The sequence below is a fragment of the Tursiops truncatus genome, chromosome 11 (assembly GCF_011762595.2).
Source record: "Tursiops truncatus isolate mTurTru1 chromosome 11, mTurTru1.mat.Y, whole genome shotgun sequence".
In the NCBI taxonomy this organism is placed as follows: domain Eukaryota; kingdom Metazoa; phylum Chordata; class Mammalia; order Artiodactyla; family Delphinidae; genus Tursiops; species Tursiops truncatus.
In genome coordinates, this window is record NC_047044.1 from 90,378,316 (window position 1) to 90,401,568 (window position 23,253).

At 38.4% G+C, this 23,253-nt stretch overlaps 1 protein-coding gene across 9 annotated transcripts in view; it reads left to right on the plus strand.

Moving 5' to 3' along the window:
* EPS8 (EGFR pathway substrate 8, signaling adaptor) overlaps positions 1 to 23,253 on the plus strand; it is a 206,080-nt gene that overhangs the window by 172,609 nt on the left and 10,218 nt on the right. For all 9 annotated transcript variants that reach the window (XR_012324515.1, XM_073789010.1, XM_073789011.1 and 6 more), the window contains 3 exons: positions 7,816 to 8,032; positions 19,790 to 19,970; positions 21,413 to 21,542. Coding sequence is in view for 8 of the 9 variants with exons in the window: in XM_073789010.1 (XP_073645111.1) it covers positions 7,816 to 8,032; positions 19,790 to 19,970; positions 21,413 to 21,542 (528 nt within the window). In the remaining variant the exon portion in view is untranslated. The remainder of the gene's footprint in view (positions 1 to 7,815; positions 8,033 to 19,789; positions 19,971 to 21,412; positions 21,543 to 23,253) is intronic.

Consider the following 23,253-nt stretch of genomic DNA (forward strand, 5'->3'; position numbering starts at 1 on the left):
TAACTCATGATAAACAGTAAGAAGCACTATTTACAAAGGATATCCCTAGTTGTTGTATGTGAGCAGAAGCCCAGATTTTATATATAAAATGTTAGAAACACTTAGCCAAATTTGTTTTTATTTGTGTGCATGGTTGCTAGGGATGGCAAACTCCCATAAAATAAGATACCCTAAAACTTGCAAATACTAACGTGAATTCTAAGTATTCTCCCCACCTGAGGTTTCCTAGGGAATTTAACCTCTCTTACCTTTCCTGTTTATTGTTCAGTCTTGTTTTTTTCTTCAGTTTAGATTCCCGGCTTGGGCCATAAGTTGACTACTCTGTTTAAAGGTTGCTTCTGTGTAAAGCTGAACCCAAACTATTAATACGTATCATAGGTAGAGTACTTTTTGAGAACATAAAATTATTTCTCCTTTCTTGAACAGAGCCTCAGCTTATATTTTTGTCAACTTTGGCAAAACCAAGAAATTTTTTAAGTGCTCACAAGTTTCAGGAGTTTGTTTGGCTACTTTATGTAAATAGAAGCTTGTAGGGATTGCTTGTTCGGGCTGTTTCCTTTTAAACGTTTCAACACTATCTGACTGTCTGCTGAAATTTTCTGGATACAGCTCTAAATGCAGTGATATACGTAGAAATGTGTATAGAAGCTGTGTGTGTGTGTGTGTGTGTGTGTGTGTGTGTGTGTTTAGGCTGAAAGCTCTACTTTTAAAAGGTATTAAAAACAATCTACTTTTTAACATCTCCTGAAATATTTGGTCTCAGCCCAACAAAACCACCGAAATCTTGTAAAATTTTAATAAGCAAGGTTGAGAATCTGCTATCTGTTATCTGGCATAAATATGACTCTAAAAGGATTCCTATTCTCAAAGCATTTATAACACACCCAGAAAAAAATGACTAGATAGAATAAGATGAAAAAAAATCACTCTCAGAAATATATGCCAATTATTTCATATCTCTACAACAGCGTTACCAGACACTTTTATCTAAAATATCTAAAGAAAAATCCTGCGGCTTATTTCAGAATGACAGTAAAGGTACCACCATATTCCTATAGATTCAGGTAATCCTAACACCCTAATCTCATAGAGCTCCACTGGATTACAAACATATCAAAAGCAATTCTATGTCTTATTTACCTTTTCATTCATTCACCCCACAAATATTTATTGAGTGCCAGCATCTCCCACTTGAAAAGAAAGACAGAAATCCTAGGACTGAGCAGTTCCTCCATGATAGCCTGCCTCCCAGAATCAAATATCCAGGCCATCTGCCCTGGCTTTGCCCCTCCCTTTGTGTTTGTGTATCAGGAGCAGTGACCCTCTGTCTGCTCAGAAGTGGCTGACACTTTTTGCCCTGTCTCGTCCATCCAATGACATCAAAATTTTACAGAAGTTTAAAGAAACTTCTCACAAAAACATTTTGTATCCCTGTACTGTACTACAGAAAGATGCTCAGACTCTATGCCACGTCCTTTAAGGACTTCACAAATACCAGTATATTTTAATTCCTACAACAACCTTGTGAAGTAGGCACGTTTTATATATGACGAAAGTTAGGTACAGAGAAGTACCTTGCCCACAGTCACATGGCCGCATGAAGCCAGAGTGGGGTCCCAGGACTCTGGAATCAGAACCTATGCTCTGATATGCTCGACTGTCATGAAGAATAATGCTTAGAAAAGAGGCGCTAAATTCCTTAACTTGGAATATCTGGTTTTCTTTAATTTACAATAATCTTTTGATGTTCCCAACTGCCTGCCCTTTGTTACAAAACTTCTATATAACCTGGCTTCCCCACTTGCCTCCTACGAGCAGTTCTCTTAGGGTTACTTGAGATGCTGCCTCCCAGGCTTGAAGTCCTAAAAATTCCTGCTGAATAAAACATAGCTCTCAAAAAGAAAAAAAGACTGATATCCCATTTTGTACAGACATATAGTTTTTCACTGTATGAATGCTTAAAGTGACACTTTCTCAGAATAGGTTTACCTTGCACTGTACTGTGATCAAAGTTGATCTGATCAGTCATCACCCTTGGAATTGGGTTTTTGCTTTATGCCTCCATCACTTGGGTTTCATTAATTCTTTCATTTTTTAATCATTTAAGAAAATAATCCAAACTATGTAATTCACTTAGAAAGTAGGCTTTTTTGGAATGGTGGGCATAAGGGAATTAGATGTGAACGATTTCCACGTAGCATCTACAAGTCACCAAATTTTAAAAAGCCACAGACTTAGGACTGTTAGATTCATACTTACATCTCCTGTAAATAAATATGTAGAAATAATGGCAGTTGCTGGGGGAAGGGCACAAGAGCAGCCCTTGCCTGCAGTTCACACACTGTTGGTTACAGATTTTCTCTGTTGGCAGGGATGATCATACCTGGCACCAGTCGTCGATAGGTGTTGAGTTGCCACCCGCTGTCCCTGCGAGTCCAGGCTATTTAATATCCTCACATTTGGAGTGATTTTTTTACAGCTCAGTAAAGACTACCGTTCCCACTGAAAGTGTTTTTCACCAGGGTTTCAGCAAAGTTTTAAAAATGAAGGGGTGGGAGGTAATAAAGAATTTTCGAAAGATGTGGAACATAAAAAAAAATAGATTGGTTGAAACCACAGGGACAAGGAAGCAAATGCTTATGAGAGATTACGGAGAAATGAAGATAAATGACATATCTTTTGATGAAGATTCTGTTATAGAACATTCCAGGACTTTAGAGTACTTTTGCTGGGCAACACATGGACATCCAGGGTACTTCCTGCCTACCTGGAAACTACCTGCCACATCAAGTTTCCTGATATGTCTTTTGACTTGATTCCCTGACCTCTAGCACTTTGACTGTTCATCTACCAGAATCACCCTTTTGCCAACGTAGATTCCCATGTCGAACACCAAGAGCAGAAACCAATCCCTGCCCTTATATTATTTTCAGTATCTTCAGAGGTTTGACTAAAGAACTCTTTTATTTATTATTAATTATGAAGTCCACGTGCTTATTATTATTATAGATATGCTTACTCTACAAGATGCAAATAATTTTAGATATCTGGTCATTATGGTCCTGTAAATTCAACACAAAGTTTCCCCATCTGCTCTGTTTCCGAGCAAGAGATATTATGATATTGTGGAAACAGCTCCAGTCTAGGTCCTGGTGCATGAGGATTCTAGTCCTAGCTCTGCCACTGACTAGCTGTATGACCTTAAAGAAAGCGTTTTCATTTTCTCTGCTCCAATTTGCTGAGCTGTGAAATGGAAGGGGCCAAGTTTCATGCTCTCCACAATCCAGTCTAGATATAAAATTTTATTATTTTTCTATATACATGTTAAAGTAGCCCTAAGTTAAAAGTGGAAATGTTTTCTTCAGGTGAATAGTAGACCACTAGCACTACTAATTTTAGCTCCTGTTATGAATGCTCTGTTTTTCAAGCTCAATCCAGATATTCAGACACTGCTGGACAGAGAGGACAGTTTTACTAAAGATGTCTTTATTTTCATTCCAGCAGACCAACTTCCTGATAATATTCCGTTCTTAAAAATTTTTAAGTTAATCTTAGAACACTCTATTCATCTATCAGTTAGAGGCATGGTCTTTAGACAGGGATGGTTACTTTTTATTCTGCTTCACGTGTTGACATTTTTCCAAATACTTCTTGCAATAATTTGAATAATACCTACTATCTCTCTCTTTCCATATATATATAAATTACTGCCCAAAAGGCATATTACAGAACCATAAAATTTTCTGTTTGTTTAACTGCTTACAAGTTCAACTAAAGTTCACTAAAACACACCATGATATATATTTCCTTTTGTAAATCAGCTTAAGAGTTAGTCTTACATTAAATGTACTCTAATTGAATTCTTTATAAGCTATAAGAATAAGATGAACCTTTATCTTAATATTTTTAAAACACAATACTCATACACAAATATCTACTGAAATACGGTACATGGTTTATACTGTAGTGTGAGCCTATATAATTAGTTTTCCATGGCTAGATAGTGGTAGAAATTAATTATATATTTACAGGCTCCTTCCCTGGTTGATTTGTTGGGAGGTAATCTTACTGTCAAAAACTAATTTGCTCACGGTTTCTGATATTTGATGTAAAGTATAATTGATATTATCTAGTTCCATCTCCTATGTTAAATCTTCTCATTTGATGTGATTTGCTCCATTTTCCTAATAGCAATTACTTGGCGAGCTGTCAGAGGTAACTCGTATTTGTTCCCTCAAGGCACTTACTTCTTTTTAATGTAATTTTTTGGATTCAATCTCTGGACTTAACACCCTCCAAACATTCCAGCTGTGCCTAGTTTTCACTGCAAAGTGCCAAAGAGACTAAATTTAGAGGAAAAAATGTATAGATTCCATTTTTAAGAACAGTTCAATTTTACTGGCTTTGTTGGGCTTGCTTGCATAAATTCCCTTCTGAAGCAGTATCTTGCATGAATCAGGAGCTTATCTACACGTCTTTCTTTAATCCTTGAGAATTTCTACTCAGTTTTAGTGGCTAAAGGAAAGTGACTCATTTGGACTTAATTGTCAACAGAAAAGTACATTTTCCACAGGGTCTAGTAATTCTGACTTTTTTCAGAGAAAGAAAAAAAACAAAGAGATTTTTGTTTTAAGCAGAACTTTATATTTGCGAGAGATAGAAGGCAAGAGTTAGGAAGTGACGGTGATCGTACAAAAGTACAGCCACACCAAGGTGACCCATCATCCCAGTTTGCTCACAGCGGAGGGGTTTGGAGGGATGTATGTGGGACTCTTGGTTCTGACACTTGGAGAGTCCCAGGCAAACTGGGAACAGTCGGTCAAGATTTCTTTTCGGATTTGGAGATTCAGCACCCTTCGTTCAGCAGAAGAAAGTTTGGGGTGGGCTTCTGCTCTCCAAGACTTGCCATCCGTTGAGGGGCCATCAGTTCTCTACCTTCAGCCTCATATAACCAAGAGACAGTAATAGCAAAGGGAGAAGAGCAGTAACTGGGTGGTAAGTAAAAGGGAGTGGAGAAGGTAGCAGGGGACAGAGCCAGGTGATTTCATGAGTCACTCCTGATTCCCTTTCCTCCTCGTGGAGGATGACATCAGTTTCCATGGAAAAGCCACCTTGGTTTCTGTTTCAGAGCAGGTGATCATGATTTGAGGAAGGCCCTTCCCCCACTTTTTCATTCCAGGGGTTGGAAGGATGAGGCAGGAAGGAGGACCAAGAAAAAGGGGAAAATATGCAAGTAAATAAAATTATGACCTAATTCATGAAAAATTTTCCTATGGTTTCTCTGTATATTATATGAATATTTAAGTGTGTAGTTCTGATAGGTTATACTGATAAAGTTGCATTACGTAGCAATGACAGATGGGTGAAACAAGGCACAGAAGATTTGGTGAGCCTGTCTGCAGGCCTGATTGTGACAATAACACAGGTTTTCAGTTTCTCACAGTATTATTTGATGGCTAGCCAAACGCTAGCTGTTCTTGTTTTTCTGAAAGCAAAAAATGTGAATCATATCATGGAATGCGGAGCTGAAAGCATTTTTTGTTTTGTTTAAGCTTTAAAAGCAGTAATTTAAACTCTGACACTTTTGAAATCCTAATGTGAGAATTCACTAACTCTTCATGAAATTATGTGCCGAGGACATTCTTGTTAAGGGTACACTGCATATACATTGATGACTTTGGTGTGTGCTAAGTATTACATTTCGGTGATGTTTGCTGTATTTTGATTGCTCAAACTATTTTATTGGCCCAAATATAGGAACATTGTTTTGTGGACGATAATAATCATAATATAATACACTCGATTATTGAATATATTAGAAATGTTTCCAGGCCTTGAATTGCAGAGGGGTCAGCAATATCTGTTTCTCTCCCATCAAACTCCATGGCTTGCTCTGTGAATTTAACTCCTACTCATTCCCTTCCTCTTTGCCTCTCTCCTTCTCCCTCCCATCCCCCTCCAAGAAATAGCAGCACATAAACAAACTCTTCTTTCAGTCCTTCTGCCATCCTTGTTTCATACCCTCCCACCTTCCCCACCCACTGGCAGGTGAGCGGTGGCTTTTAAAGAGGCAGTAGAGAACCAGGGCTGCTCCCCCCTCTGGTTTCCACAGGTGTTACTCATTTGCTGTGAAGGTGCCTTTGAGGGTGGTGTGTTGTTTTTCAAGCAAGAATTACAAAGTGATGTGTGTGTGTGGTGTGTATTTTGATGTTTTTGATCTCTGTGGAAATTGGGAAGGCCTCTTTTACAATCAATATGACCTTATATTTGGGCCAATTTAGAAATTAAATGTAAATACTCTTCTAGCCAAAGGACCAGATTACCAAAAGGCCTGCTTTTTGTATTTCATCTACTAATCCTGAATTTTAGAATAATTAAAGTTGTGCCAGTGCAGTATCTAAACTTTACCTAAATTATAAGTCACTGCTCTGTATCTTTGATTCTATACAAAAAATTTGCCTTTTGAGAATTTGGAACTTATTTTATTTCAGTTATTAAATTATTTTGTTTAAAGTTTTAACTATTGTGTGTAGTTTAATAGGGAAGATGCACAAATAATATTTTATAATAGCCTAAATCATGGTTTAAAAATTACTGAAAGTTATTATATATTCTGTCACATCTACCTTTTTTTTAATACAAATCCCCCTGTGGACTTTTTTCCTTAATAATATGCTTTTGACGTGTAGTCATAAACATTTTTTAAGTAATTAGGGGGTTGCTTTATTCCCATAATAAAAAATCCAGAGGGAGGCACATACTAGGTAGTTTCACATAATGAAAAGTCCAGGAGCCTCTTAACTTTTTCTTTTTCTAAGAGTTTTTCTCTTTAACTTTATTTACATGTTGTATTATGTAGACAAATTTCCTAATTTTTAATCACTTTTTATTTCTAGGTCAAACCTAGATAACTTGGTCACAATTCATTATTTTTGTTTTTATTTATTTTTTTATTTTTATTAACTTTTTATTTTATACTGGAGTACAGTTGATTAACAATGTTGTGTTAGTTTCAGGTGTACAGCAAAGTGATTCAGTTATACATATACACGTATCTATTCTTTTTCCAGTTCTTTGAAATTGTCATAGAACAATTTCATAGTCATAAACATTTAATTAAAGACCATACCATTACCCTCACCACATTCCTATTTTAACAAGGAAACTTTCTAAATTTAATAAATTAGCATTAAGATGATGGCAGAAAGGGATATGGCTTGAAAAAATTAACAATACTTTTAAATTACTTGTTTATTTTAAAGCATACTCCTTTTATCTACTGAAATATTACCCCTCTTCTTAACAAACTACTTGGAAACAGCAGAATTAAACACTTTTGTATATAATATACATTTAAAATAAGGAGTAAGTAATGCTTTCTGTTATTGATATTTAGGCTTCTAGTGCAGTTAGAAGTTCTTATTAACGGAAACTATAAAATAATCAGAAATCTCTTGACCTACCCTGATCTTGTGTGATTCCAGGTTCAAATTTAGTTTTCTTGACATTTATTACTATTAGTACTGATGTTTGCTATTGGTGTATCCTTTTTGATTGTGAACAAATGTGTAGAATATTTAAAAAATAATTTTCAATAATTATTACATCAGGTAGGATTGGAGGGTTGTGCATGTCTGTCTATACATACATATATATGTATATATATGTATATATATTAACACACACAAATCTTCTATGGATTTGCAAGGAAGTTTACAAATAAATAGCCAACAGGGTCCTGTCAAGGTATAATTTGTTTTCCTAGCCTAGGTTTATATTTTCACAATTCCGAATTAATGATTTGTCTTTTTATAGAAACAAAGGATGGAGTATGGTCCAAGAGCAACTGACATTCCCTCTGCTCCATCACCTCCTCCAACACCAGCTCCTGTTCCTGTTCCCCTCCCACCTTCTGCTTCAGCACCTGTGTCAAAGGTCCCAGCAAATGTAACCCGTCAGAACAGCAGCTCCAGTGAGAGTGGTGGCAGTGTTGTGCGAGATAGCCAACGACAAAAACAAGTTCCTGTTGACCGTAAGTTTCCTAGGGAGGCAAAAAATATACAGTTTCTCCTGGGAATTAAAAGCACTCTAAGTAAAAATTGTTTATTATTGGTTCTGCTGGTAATAAATATTATTAAATATACAGAATAGTCCTTGCACGGTACTTCATAGATTGCAAAGATTTTCACCTCATTTCTCATCCTCCAAGTAATTCTGAGAAACAGGAAGTTCTGTCTACTCTCTAATGGGTGTATTTCTACATATTCCAATATATTGTGGTGATTGAATACAGACTCTGGAGCCAGACATGCTTGGGTTTGTATAGTGAAATATCACTTGCTGGCCACGAGACTGTCAAGGATTTGATGATCCTCTGTATGCTTTAATATCTGAAAAGGGGGGGACAGTGATATCTACTTCATAGGATAATTGTGAGGATTTCATGAAATAATGCATATAAAGCATTTAGACCAGTCGTTCTCAGCCAGGGGTGATTTTGCCCCCTTCCCCTGGGGACATTTGGTATTTGTCCGGAGACATATTTTGATCACAATTGGGTGGATGCTACTGGCATCTATTATAATAAGTAGAAGTTAGGGATGTAGTTAACAACATCCTAAGATGAATGGGACAGCTTCCCTCTCCCCCGCTCACACACACACAACAGAATCATCTGGCCCAAAATATCGATGGTACTAAGGCTGAAAAAGCCTGATTGATTTTAACCAATATGACACATTATAAGCAGTTAGTAAATATTTACTCTTATCGTCATCAGTATCACCATCATAGTCTTCCTGCTTCTCTTCCTAATATTTGCCATATATATATATATATATATATATATATATAGTTTGTGTGTGTGTCTATATACACACACAGTCACACTAGCTTAATATAATCAACCTGCCAATAGCACTTTCAAATTTGCCCTCCAAATTCAGAATTTTAGACTTCAACTTCATACTTTCATAAATTGAAGTTTTATTTTTCATGTGAGTGGTTAAATCTGAAAACCAGATTTAAATAAGTTAAAACAAAAGACCCTATGGCCAACTTTGGATTATCCTTGTTAGTACTTGGGAACAGCAGGGTGGACAATTTGAAAACTGAAGATAATTCTAAGATAATTTTTATTTTCTTTTATCTTGTAGCATATTTTATCTTGTCTGTTTAATCTTCAAATTATGTTTTTTAAAGTATTATAAAATTACTTTGCTTTATCGATACTTGATACATAAAAATTCTTGGAAGACGAGAGCCAGGAAGATGTTTCCTTAATATGATAAAAGTATATAAAGTGTATGTGTGTGTAAAGGATATTTTTCATTCTCTCAAATGGCTTCTCCTAGGGCTCAGTTCTGGGTTCTTTTCTCATATAAACATACTTTTACTGTAGATGATCACTCTATTTTCATTTCTTTCAATATTGTTTATACTGTTGGAAAAGGAGTGACTTGAAAATTTGTCTTCATATCAAATCTCATCTCTGGCATCCAGATACAAGTTTTTTTATTTTATTTTTTTTAATACATCTTTATTGGAGTATAATTGCTTCACAATACTATGTTAGTTTCTGTTGCACAACAAAGAAAATCAGCCACATGCATACACATGTCCCCATATCCCCTCCCTCTTGAGCCTCCCTCCCATCCTCCCTATCCCACCCCTCTAGGTCATCGCAAAGCACAGAGCTGATCTTCCTGTGCTGTGCTGCTGCTTCCCACCAACCATTTTACATTTGGTAGTGTATATATGTCCATGCTACTCTCTCTTCGCCCCAGCTTCACCCTCCCACCCCATGTCATCAAGTCCATTCTCTATATATACCTCTTTATTCCTGCCCTGTAACTAGGTTCATCAGTACCATTTGTTTTGGGTTTTTTTTAGATTCCATATATATGCGTTGGCATATGGTATTTGTTTTTCTCTTTCTGACTTACTTCACTCTGTATGACAGACTCTAAGTCCATCCACCTCACTACAAATAACTCAATTTCATTTCTTTTTATGGCTGAGTAATATTCCATTGTATATATGGGCCACATCTTCTTTATCCATTCATCTATCGATGGACATCTAGGTTGGTTCCATGTCCTGGCTAATGTAAATAGTGCTGCAGTGAACATTGTGGTACATGACTCTTTTTGAATTATGCTTTCCTCAGGCTATATGCCCAGTAGTGTGATTGCTGGGTCGTATGGAAGTTCTATTTTTAGTTTTTTAAGGAAGCTCCATACTGTTTTCCATAGTGGTTGTATCAATTTACATTCCCACCAACGGTGTAGGAGGGTTCCCTTTTCTCCACACCCTTTGCAGCAGTTATTTTTTCTACCTTTTTTGATAATGGCCATTCTGACTGGCGTGAGGTGATACCTCACTGTAGCTTTGATTTGCATTTCTCTAATAATTAGTGATGTTGAGCATCTTTTCATGTGCCTCTTGGCCATCTGTAGGTCTCCCTTGGTGAAACGTCTATTTAAGTCTTCCACCCATTTTTTAACTGGATTGTTTTTTTGATATTGAGCTCCATGAGCTGTTTGTATATTTTGGAGATTAATCCTTTGTCTGTTGTTTCATTTGCAAATATTTTCTCCTATTTTGAGGGTTGTCTTTTTGTCTTGTTTATGGTTTCCTTTGCTGTGCAAAAGCTTTTAAGTTTAATTAAGTCGCATTTGTTTATTTTTGTTTTTATTTCCATTACTCTAGGAGGTGGGTCAAAAAGATCTTGCTGTGGTTTATTTCAGTGTGTTTTTCGTATGTTTTCCTCTAGAAGTTTTATAGTGTCTGGTCTTACATTTAAGTCTTTAATCCATTTGGAGTTTATTTTTGTGTATGGTGTTAGGTAGTGTTCTAATTTCATTCTTTTACATGTAGCTGTCCAGTTTTCCCAACAGCACTTATTGAAGAGGCTGTCTTTTCTCCATTGTATGTTCTTGCCTCCTTTCTCATAACTTAGGTGCCCATATGTGTGTGGGCTTATCTCTGGGCATTCTATCCTGTATCATTGATCTATATTCCTGTTTCTGTGCCAGTACCATTCTGTCTTGATTACTGTAGCTCTGTGATATAGTTTGAAGTTGGGGAGCCTGACTCCTCTAACTCCGTTTTTCTTTCTCAAGATTGCTTTGGCTATTCGGGGTCTTTTGTGTTTCCATACGAATTGTAAGATTTTTTGTTCTAATTCTGTGAAGAATGCCATTGGTAGTCTGATAGGGACTGCATTGAATCTGTAGATTGCTTTGGGTAGTATAGTCATTTTCACAATATTGATTCTTCCAATCCAAGAACGTGGTATATTTCTCCATCTGTTTATGTCATCTTTGATTTCTTTCATCAGTGTTCTATAGTTTTCTGAGTACAAGTCTTTCACCTCCTTAGGCAGGTTTATTCCTAGGTATTTTATTCTTTTTGTTGCAACAGTAAATGGGAGTGTTTCCTTAATTTCTCTTTCTGATTTTTCATTGTTGGTGTATAGGAATGCCATGGATTTCTATGCATTAATTTTGTATCCTGCAACCTTACCAAACTCACTGATTAGCTCTACTAGTTTTCTAGTGGCATCTTTAGGATTTTCTATATATAGTATCATGTCATCTGCAGATAGTGACAGTTGTACTTCTTCATTTCCAATTTGTATTCCTTTTATTTCTTTTTCTTCTATGATTGCTCTGGCTAGGACTTCCAAAACTATGTTGAATAAGAGTGGCAAGAGTGGACATCCTTGTCTTTTTCCTGATCCTAGTAGAAATGCTTTCAGTTTTTCACCATTGAGTATGATGCTCACTGTGGGTTTGTCATATATGGCCTTTATTATGTTGAGGTAGGTTCCCTCTATGCCCATTTTCTGGAGAGTTTTTATCATAAATCGGTGTTGAATTTTGTCAAAAGCTTTTTCTGCATCTATTGAGGTGATCATATGGTTTTTATTCCCTAATTTGTTAATATGGTGTATCACATTGAATGATTTGCCTATTTTGAAGAATCCTTGCATCCCTGGGATAAATCCCACTTGATCATGATGTATGATCCTTTTAATGTGCTGTTGGATTTTGTTTGCTAGTATTTTGTTGAGGATTTTTGCATATGTGTTCGTCAGTGATACTGGTCTATGATTTTCCTTTTTTGTGATATCTTTTTTCTGGTTTTGGTATCAGGGTGATGGTGGCTTCGTAGAATGAGTTTGGGAGTGTTCCTTCCTCTGCAATTTTTTGGAAGAGTTTGAGAAGGATAGGTGTTAGCTCTTCTCTAAATGTTTGATAGAATTCACCTGTGAAGCCATCTGGACCTGGACTTTTGTTTGTTGGAAGATTTTTAATTATGGTTTCAATTTCATTACTTGTGATAGGTCTGTTTATCCTTCTAATTCTTCCTGGTTCAGTTTTGGAGAATTGTACCTTTCCAGGAATTTGTCCACTTCTTCGTGGTTGTCCATTTTATTGGCATTTAGTTGTTTGTAATAGTCTCTTATAGTCCTTTGTATTTCTGCAGTGTCAGTTGTGATTTCTCCATTTTCATTTCAAATTTTATTGACTTACGTCCTCTCCCTTTTTTTCTTGATGAATCTGGCTAAGGGTTTATCAATTTTGTTTATCTTCTCAAAGAACCAGCTTTTAATTTTATTGATCTATTGTTTTCTTTGTTTCTATTTCATTTATTTCTGCTCTGATCTTTATGATTTCTTTCCTTCTACGGAATTTGGGTTTTCTTTGTTCTTCTTTCTCTAGTTGTTTTAAGTTTAGGGTTAGATTGTTTATTTGAGGTTTTTCTTGTTTCTTGAGGTGAGATTGAATTGCTATAACCTTTCCTCTTAGAACTGCTTTTGCTGCGTCCCATAGGTTTTGGGTTGTCATGTTTCGTTGTCATTTGTTTCTATGTATTTTTTTGATTTCTTCAGTGATCTCTTGGTTATTTAGTAGCACACTGTTTAGTATCCATGTGTTTGTATTTTTTACAGTTTTTTTCCTGTAATTGATTTCCAATCTCATACCATTGTGGTCAGAAAAGATGCTTGATATGATTTCAACTTTCTTAAATTTACTGAGGCTTGCTTTGTGACCCAAGATGTGATCTATCCTGGAGAATGTTCCATGCGCACTTGAGAAGAAAGTGTATTCTGCCACTCTGGGTGGAATGTTCTATAAATATCAATTAGATCTATCTGGTCAGTTGTGTCATTTAAAGCTTGTGTTTCCTTATTTATTTTCTGTTTGGATGATCTGTCCATTGGTGTAAGTGGGATATTAAAGTCCCCTACTCTTATTGTGTTACTGTCAATTTCTCCTTTCGTGGTTGTTAGCATTTGCCTTATGTATTGTGGTGCTCCTTTGTTGGGTGCATAAACATTTATAATTGTTATATCTTCTTGGATTGATCCTTTGATCATTATGTAGTGTCCCTCCTTATCTCTTGTAACAGTCTTTATTTTAAAGTCTATTTTATCTGATACAAGTATTGCTACTCCAGCTTTCTTTTGATTTCCATTTGCATGAAATATCTTTTTCCATCCCTTCACTTTCAGTCTGTATGTGTCCCTAGGTCTGAAGTGGGTCTCTTGTAGACAGCATACATATGGGTCTTGTTTTTGTATACATTCAGCCAGTCTGTGACTTTTGGTTGGGGCATTTACGTTCAGGGTTATTATCGATATGTATGTTCCTATTACCATTTTCTTAATTGTTTTGGGTTTGTTTTTGTGGGCCTTTTTCTTCTCTGTGTTTCCCGCTTAGAAGAGTTTCTTTAGCATTTGTTGTAAAGTTGGTTTGGTGGTGCTGAATTCTCTTAGCTTTTGTTTGTCGGAAAAGCTTTTGACTTCTCCATTGAATCTGAATGAGATCCTTGCTGGGTAGAGTAATCTTGGTTATAGGTTTTGCTCTTTCATCACTTTAAGTATATCCTGCCACTCCCTCTGGCCTGCAGAATTTCCACTGAAAAGTCAGCTGACAACCTTATGGGGATTCCTTTGTATGTTATTTTTTGTTTTTCCGTTGCTGCTTTTAATATTTTTTCTTTGAATTTAATTTTTATTAGTTTGATTGATATGTGTCTTGGTGTGTTTTTCCTAGGGTTTATCCTGTATGGGACTCTCCATGCTTCCTGGACTTGGGTGACTATTTTCTTTCCCATGTTAGGGAAGTTTTTGACTATAATCTCTTCAAATATTTTCTCAGACCCTTTCTTTTTCTCTCCTTCCTCTGGGACCCCTATAATTTGAATGTTGGTATGTTTGGTGTTGTCCCAGAGGCCTCTGAGATTGTCTTCAATTCTTTTCATTCTTTTTTCTTTATTCTGCTCCTTGGCAGTTATTTCGACCATTTGTCTTGCAGCTCACTTATTTATTCTTCTGCCTCCGTTATTCTGTTATTGATTCCTTCTAGTGTATTTTTCATTTCAGTTACTGTGTTTTCATCTCTGTTTGTTCTTTAGTTCTTCTAGATCTTTGTTAAACATTTCTTGTATTTGCTCAATCCATGCTTCCATTCTATTTCCAAGATTCTGGGTCATCTTAACTATCATTACTCTGAATTCTTTTTCAGGTAGATTGCCTATTTCCTCTTCATTTATTTGGTCTTGTAGGGTTTTACCTTGCTCTGTCATCTATGACATTTTTTTTTTGCCATCTCATTTTTTTTTTTAATGTGTGCAATGGTGTTCCTGTTTTACTGGTCTTTTGGCCTGAGGCTTCCAACACTGGAGTTTGTAGGTTATTGGGTTGAGCTGAGTCTTGGTGCTGAGATGAGGAAGTCTGTGAGACCTCACTCCGATGAATATTCCCTGGGGTCTGAGGTTCTCTGTTAGTCCAGTGGTTCAGACTTGGAGCTCCCACTGCAGGAGCTCTCCCCAACCCCAGGGTCACAAATCAAGATCCTGCAAGCCACGTAGGGTGGCAAAAAACAAAAAAAGAGAGAGAGAAAAATAACAAAATAAAAAATAAAATCAGGCTAGGAAACTAACATATGTTAGAAAGAATGTAAAAATAAAAATATAGATGAATCAACAACCAGAAGGTACATCAGTACCACAATAGTAAAAAAAGAGGAGGAGGGAAAGGAAAACAAAGGGGGGGGATGGAAAGACCTTGGCTGTGGAGGGTGGGGCCTAAGTAAGGGTGAGGTTTGGGTGGTGGGTAGGGCCAATGCTCAGGACCCACAGGGCTGGAAAAGGCCCTGGGGGCTGTGGGCGGTGGGGCTTAGGCTCAAGGAACAGAAGGGGCCCAGGCGTGCCCCCCCACTCCAGTCTCAGAGGGCGGGAGACCTCACCTGGGAGCCTAGCAGGCTACCTGGGCTCGAGTGGGTGGGGCAAATGCCCTCCTCTCCTCTGCTGCTCCTCCGGTCTGGGTTCTGGGAGGGCCCCTCCCGCCCGCCTGCCTCTCCTGATCTCCCCGGCCTCCCTCCTATGCCCCCAAGGACCCACGTGGCCTGGAGGGGGGTTTGGAGGGCGGGGGATCGGCCTGGAAGCTCAGCAGACTCCCAGTGCCTGAGTGTGCAGGGCAATCGCCCTCCGCTTCTCTCCCACTCCTCCCGGAGGGCGTCTCCCGCCTGCCTCTCCCGTTCTCCCCTCGGCCTCCTTCCTATGCCCCCAAGGACCCACGTGACCTGGAGAGGGCAGGGGATTAGACTGGGAGCTCAGCAGGCTCCCTGTGCCCAAGTCCAGATACAAGTTTTGAACTATTAACTTTATAGCTGAGATTGGAACTTAAGATTCAAGTTCTCATCTCAGTAAATCATAGCCCTATCTCTTCAGTTGTGGTCACTCTTGATTTAAAGAAAATTAAAAAGAAGACACTGAAACTATTACTATTTAATTGTTCTGGAAATTCTGGTTAAATGCAATAAGCACAAACCTACTTTTATATATTACTTTCTCAGCTGAAGTATAGCCAATTAAAATTACCTTCTCATCCATATCGTGACCTTACCAAAGAACTAATGGAAAACTGAAGTTTTGGAAAAATGATTAGCTCTTTCTGTGTGGCAAAAACAACTATGCCTGTGTATGTGTGTGTATGAGAGTGTGTGTGCATAAATATAACTGGCAAGTAAATTTTAAAATATTTTTGTGTATTTTTTGAAAAGATGCTTTTATTTTTTTTTCAGACACGAAAGACATAGTTTTGAGATGAGAAAGTTCTGTAAATGTTTTTGTTGATTTCCCTAAGGAAAATTTTCCTCTCAGAAACTTTCTTCATTCTTCCCACAAGTTTATAACATCTCCCTTCTTTGTTGCGTCAGCACGGTAATCTTTGACACAGTGGCACTCTTTTTCCAGGCCTGGGGTCAGGGTTCATAGGCATCCAGGCCCAGTTTTGGAACAGTCTGTGGGCTGGGACAGTTTGTTCTTTGTCCTAGTCTAAGAAACTAAGAATAACCTAGTGGGAAAGAGGCATGGTTAGAATACTTTAAAGATAGAGAACCCGCCTAATAATTGTGACTCATCATTTTCAAGTCTGTTTTTCATAAGTCAAAGGGTGACACTGGTATGTAAAACATAAACATATGTCCCCAAATTTACACATGTACTTGTTTCCTTAAACTAATAAAATTTTGCATTTACTTATGTAATGTTCCTTTTAAAGATAGCTCAGAAGTATAGTTTGACATTAACTATAGTCCTTTTTATAAAACAAATATTTTCTTGATAGCTTTCTTTCTTGAGCACTTTTTTGAAGAATATTTCTACTGAACGAATATTGGGGCTTCTCAACAGTCTTTTTAGAACCAAATAGACATGCTTCTTTACTGGTAACCAGGTCTCTTTCAAAATATACCTTTTGTGGTACTTGCGTTCTCTGCTTATGGCCTAGACTTCTGATAAGAGTAAAATGGAAGGAGCTGTAAATTGAATACTCACCCATAAAAATGTTACCAAATAGCTATGAACAAGGGAAAAAAGTCAACAGGCCTATTTTTAAAATATCACAAGTAGCAAGAACCCGGCTCCTTTTCTGAAGTGTTTACTGCGTTTATTCAAACTAGCTGCTTGGAGCCCTGTGTCATATAAGCTATTCAGTTTGACTTGTAAGATTCAAAAAGGTTCTCTTCATCACTTTTGAAGATATCAATGCTTCAGTTGTTTTGCATGTCTTCCATTTCCTTTGAAATGTTAGTCCTTTTATATGAGTTTAATCTTTTGTAATCAGAAGTGTTGTTTTAGAGAGAGGTGTAAAGTTAGTCTGGTGTGTTGTTATGTGCTAGAACATTGCCAATGGAAACCAAAACCAGGAACACATTAGAAGAGGTTTTTATATTCCCTGGAAAGAGGTTATGCTGTGGACTGGAAATGATCCCACAGTGGCTAAGTCAACAGATAAGGAGATAACTATTTTAGTGTGGTTATACTTTTTCTCTTGTATTTCTTTGAGATGTACTCCTATGTTGTACGGCAGTGTGACTACATTGTACTGATTTAAAAGAGTTAACTAATGAAATGCATGTCCTGTATTACTTAAATATAACAATCAATAATATTCCCTCTTACTCTCTTTAGCCCCCTCATCCTCCCTCCTTTCCTCCCTTCCCTTCTCTTATTTCTCTTTCTTTTGACTTCTTTCTTTTTCAAAAGGTTTCCTGAGTACTTGAGGCATTAAAAAAAATTAGGCTGCAATAACACTATTTGATTATTTCACACTTTCATTTATTTCCCAGGGGCACCAAACACTTTCTAAAAATACTTTCCCTGAAAAAAACAATCAGAACAATGGTCACAAAAGCTTCCTTAGTGACCAGGTCACTGTCACTTGCCAAGTTAGTTAATTGGATTACTGTATCAGTTCTTTGCATGTAATTCTTGAAGGTGATATACAAATAATGTATCTGTGTGTGTGTGTGTGTGTGTGTGTGTGTCTGACTCACATTTTAAATGCATCACTTTATCTGTTATATTGAGAAAAGGATGGAGAGTGAAGAGTGGGGTCATGGAGAGTAGAAGCAGAGAGACCTGTAAAAAGGCTGGTGGCTCAGACCAGGCAGCTAATAGAAAAAAATGGAGTGAAGTGATTGGGCTGTGTGGTGTATTCTAATGGTAGGACCGACAGGATTTGCCAATGGATTGGATATAATCGAGGGCAGAGGGGAGTCAGGCATACCTACATGGTATTTTGTTGGGGGAACTGGAAAAATAGAATTACCAAGTTGGGAAGTCTAGCATAAAAGTAAGCTTCAGGAAGAAGATGAGTAATTCGGATGTGCACATGTTATGTTTGAGATAGCTAATAGACATCCAATGAATATATCAAATAGGCAGTTGATGTATATTGGTCTAGAGTTCTGAGGACCAGTCTGGACTAGAGAAATAATTTGGGTAGTCATCAGCTTTTAAATGGCATTTAAAGCCAGGAGACCAGGCACAACAATCATTGATGGAGTGAGTGCAGACACAGAAGAGGTCAAGGACTGTGGCCTGGAGAGTTGGGGAGATGAGATGAGCATCTGAGAAAAGGATGCTGAGGAGAGGCCAGTAAGACAGGAGGAAAATCAGAGAGTGTGGTGTCCTGAAGGCCATAAGAAGAAAGTGTTTCAAGGAGGGAGCGCCTTCTTCAAGTGTTGTTGATAGATTAAATGAGGAAACGACTGGGGATCAACCATTGGAGTTTAGCAAAATGGCATGGAGGGATGGGGCCAAAAGCCTGATCGCAGTGAATTCAAGAGGAAATTGGAGAATGGGAATTGGAGTCAGCTGGTATAGACAGCTTCTCATGGAGTTTTGCTAAAAGGGGAGCAGAGAAATGGGCAGTAGCTGGCAGGGGATGTGGGGTTAAGAAAGGGCTTATTTAAACATAAGAGAGAAATAAAATAATAGCATGCTTGTAAGCGGATGAAATGATTCAGTAAAAGAGGAAAATTGATAACATGGGAGAAGCAGGGGGGAAGTTACTGTCAAAGTATTCAAACAGACAGAGGACACGGAGACTAGTGCACATGTAGAGGGGCTGGCCTGAGGAGAGTGGAAACAGTTCATCTATAATGTAATAGAAGGAAGGCTGGCAGAGTGTACGGGGAAAGTGCTGGTGGTAAGGAGAGCTGCTGGGGGAACTTCGGGAGGTTTTCTTTTAGCTTCTTTATTTTACTCAGAAATTATGCAAGTGAAATCATCAGCTCAGGGAGAGGACTGAGGGCTGGGAACTGGAGGTTTGCAGAAGGAAGAAGATAGGAAATACTTGTCTGACCATGGACAGTTATACGGTCCCAGGCAGGATTTCTCAACCTGAGCCCCTGTGGACATTTGGGGCTAGATAATTCTCTGATGTAGCAACGTGACCTGTGTGCATTGCAGAATGTTTTGTCCATCCCGGGCCTCTACCCACTGCATGACTGTAGCTTCCTTCCCCCTTGCCCCCTGTTTGTGACATCCCAAAGTATCTCTAGCCATTGCCAGATGTACCCTGTGGTTAAAATTTCCCCCAGTTGAAAGCCACTGGCCTCAGGAAATGTAGTATGAATGTCACAGACCATTAACAGCCCAATGGAGGTTCATGATCGTGAATTTAACATGAGCTCACTCAGCATTGTTGTGTTCTATTTGGCATGCAGGTGCAGCACAGAATAAACAGAAAGTGAGATTTAACAAGGGTGGGGGGGCTTGCCAGATGAACACAATGAAGAAAGAAGAGACAGGGAGTGATTTTAATAATTGATCACAGAGTTTATACTTGGTGAGGATGAAAGGAAAGATGGTAGGAATACTAGATCGTAAGTCCTGTTGGGGTCAAAGGATTCTTGGCATTGGGGTTCTAGAGAGAGCAACAACTGTTAGGGCTTTCAAAAGTAACCTCCTCTGTGTTGGTATCTAGGAAGGAAATCTCAGATGGAGGAAGTGCAGGATGAACTCGTCCACAGACTGACCATTGGTCGGAGTGCCGCCCAGAAGAAGTTCCACGTGCCACGGCAGAATGTGCCAGTTGTCAATATCACTTATGACTCCACCCCAGAGGATGTGAAGACATGGTTGCAGTCAAAGGGCTTCAACCCTGTGTAAGTCTCTCTGGGGATACTTTACAGTTCTGTGTGTATAACATGCAGTGTTTTCAATTTGATCACTAAGATGTCACAAGTGACTCTTAGAAAATGTGAGAACCCGAACTGCACCTGTTTCCATGCTCAGGAAATGACTCTGGCCATTTTTAGCTAAAAAAAAAAATTGGAGGAAGGAGAAATAACTATCATTTGATGGTACCCCATTTTCTCGATGGTGGTGTCTGTTCATCATTGGTCCCTCGAGCAGTCTCTTGGCAGCTTTGAGGCTGGTGGCTGTCTTTCTGCCTCAGAGGGTCACACAGGCTAGGTCTGTAGTCTTACCTAGACTCCCCAGACCGCAGAGGACATACAGCAGAACCTTTCCTCCTGCTGCAGCATAGAGATCCCAGGCAAATAAAAAGTAAGTGACGTTACTTATTGTAGGTTATAATCTAATAGAGCTTTCCTTTAGGAAAGCCACAGTGAAGTTTCTATTTGTCTATAATTAAAAACTTGTAAACATTTTCTCGTGTATTTGGTAAACATATTTGAATATATGTATTTGAACTATTTGACGAATACATATTCAAGAGCACTGGACACATTATAAACTCACCCAGTGTGACTGAAAACATGAGGTACACTGGTTAGTCAGTTGCTTGGCTACTAGAAAGTTATCCATTCCTTCTACGAAACACCAAATTTCAAGAAATTGGTAATACACAGTAAAGATAATAAACCCAGTTGACTCTTTTTTGACACTTCATGATCAGTGATCTTATATAGCCTCAGGGTCGTCATCACGACCGTCCCATCATTGCCCTAAGCACTCTACCATTTATGAGTTCCAGTGTATGGAACACCTAGAGAAGAGAGGTTGTAGCAGGACCAGAAATCTTTCTTTTGTTTTATCCAGACAGTATTTTATTTATTTGTTTGTTTGTTTGTTTGTTTTGCGGTACGCGGGCCCCTCACTGTTGTGGCCTCTCGCGTTGTGGAGCACAGGCTCCGGACGCGCAGGCTCAGCGGCCATGGCTCACGGGCTCAGCCGCTCCACGGCATGTGGGATCCTCCCGGACCGGGGCACGAACCCGTGTCCCCTGCATCGGCAGGCGGACTCTCAACCACTGCGCCACCAGGGAAGCCCTATTTTTAATTAATTTTTATTGAAGTATAGTTGATTTACAATGTTGTGCTAATTTCTGCTGTACAGCAAAGTAGCTCACTTATACACCTGTATGCATTCTTTTTTATATTCTTTTCCATTATGGTTCAGCCCAGGATATTGTCTGTAGTTCCCTGTGCTATACAGTAGGGCCTTGTTGTTTATCCGTCCTCTATATAATAGTTTGCATCTGCTAACCCCAAACTCCCAGTCCATCCCTCCCCCTTGGCAACCACAGATCCAGACAGTATTTTTAATGCTCTATTTCCCTCTTTTCCTCCTTTTGTTTTTTCAGAACTGTCAATAGTCTTGGAGTATTAAATGGTGCACAACTTTTCTCTCTCAATAAAGATGAACTGAGAACCGTCTGCCCTGAAGGGGCCAGAGTCTTTAGCCAAATTACTGTACAGAAAGCTGCATTAGAGGTACGACTTCTCAACCTAAGGTGGTGTTTTTCTGCATTAGTCAAGAGTATGGACTGCAATTTGAAAGCTCTGGAAACAGTATTTATGTCCATATAGGTCGCTCTCTTTGCCTTTCATGCAGAGCTGAATTCAACTTGGTTCAGCTTTAGTAATCTGTCACTGGAGACCATTAGCGAGCATTTTCAGGGAGATTAATTTGTTATAAGTGCTCCTATAACATGAAGCTTGAGCTCCATATACTTTTGGATATCTAATGAAAAGCCTCATGTTCTCATTTTACGTGCACGACCTCTGTAGGAATTTTATTTACTCATTTACTTCGGGTGAGTAAATGCCTTAAGAGGCCAGAACTCTTTTACCTGTCCTTAGTATTTAGTTTGGAGATTCTAGCAGGTTAGAGGTTGTCAAGTCTTAAAACCGTGGCTGTGTGCCTTAGGCCTGCTTATACATATAAATAATCAGAGGGAAAATATTAGGTAGGGATCATTGCAAACAGCGGGCCCCGAAGCGTAATTCTTTAGTTATAGCTGTTTCTATGAAAGAAAAAGAGTAAATGTTTTCTAGATTGGCTGTTCTTAAGGTTTCAATATCCTACTCTACTTAACGTGGGCTGTGTAAGGGTAGTAGTTTCTAACTGTTACATCTCACAGCTCTCAATAGCTTTCATGAAAATTAAACTTAGACTCCAATGAAAGGGTATAGGCTTTGGCGTGAAATCAATACGTAATTATCTCTAGCAGGTTTATTGTATAAATTCAACAGTTAAATAACTCAGGAAAATAGCTTCGTGCATACAACCCTGTAACCATTCTCACTCAGGAGAAATTATATTTCCCTTGGAAATTTTTCCTACGACATTCATCTTGGTTGATTCTATATTAGACTTTTTGTATATTGAATGTGAGTCGGGATTATATCTTTTCTGAGGCAGTTTTGTTACCATTATACCTTCTAATTTTGTTGAGAATGTATAAATTCCTCCTTAAGGATTATGATAGAAAGTTCCATATTCCTAACCTTTCTGAATTCCTTCAGTCCAGACCCCCTATCACTGTCATTTCCCCTGACTTCCCATGTGCTCCTGGCCTCTAGCTCCTGTTCCTCTGGATGTGAATTAAGGCAGAGACTTCCTACCTGAGGTTCTTTGTCTTCCCCAGGCACCTTCCCATCATGCCCTTCTCTTGCATCTAGTTCGTGGTTCATATTACTCACCTGTGTTGCCAGAGATTTCTGTAGATGAGAGAGGAATAAGGAGGGTGCACAGGGACTGTAGGCCAGGTTTGGAAAGGACAAAAGCCAACAAGATGTCAGAAGGTCAGAACCCTTTGGTATGAGGAAACTTGGTGTCTTCCGAGCCCAGTCTCTGGGCCTGATTTAGAATCCCCTAAGGTAGATAGATGAGTATCTTACTTGACCTAAAGAGCATTCTTTGATAATTTACCATCTTTTTGTGCTTCTTGTACAATCTCTTCTTTCCCCCAGGGAATCTAGAGCATTCCACATGCATTACTGATTTATCTTTAACAGGTTCAAGTGAAAGGCATGGTGAGTGAATTGCCTTAAGACAGTATAAGTGAAAATGTGATGTTAGTAAAGTCCAGCATCATCACTTATATGAAGGGCGGCCTTCAGTCTTCCCCTTAGAGACATGAGAAGAAAAACACAAAGAACTTTTAGCCTAAGCCATTTCATGACATGATTTGCAGCCTCA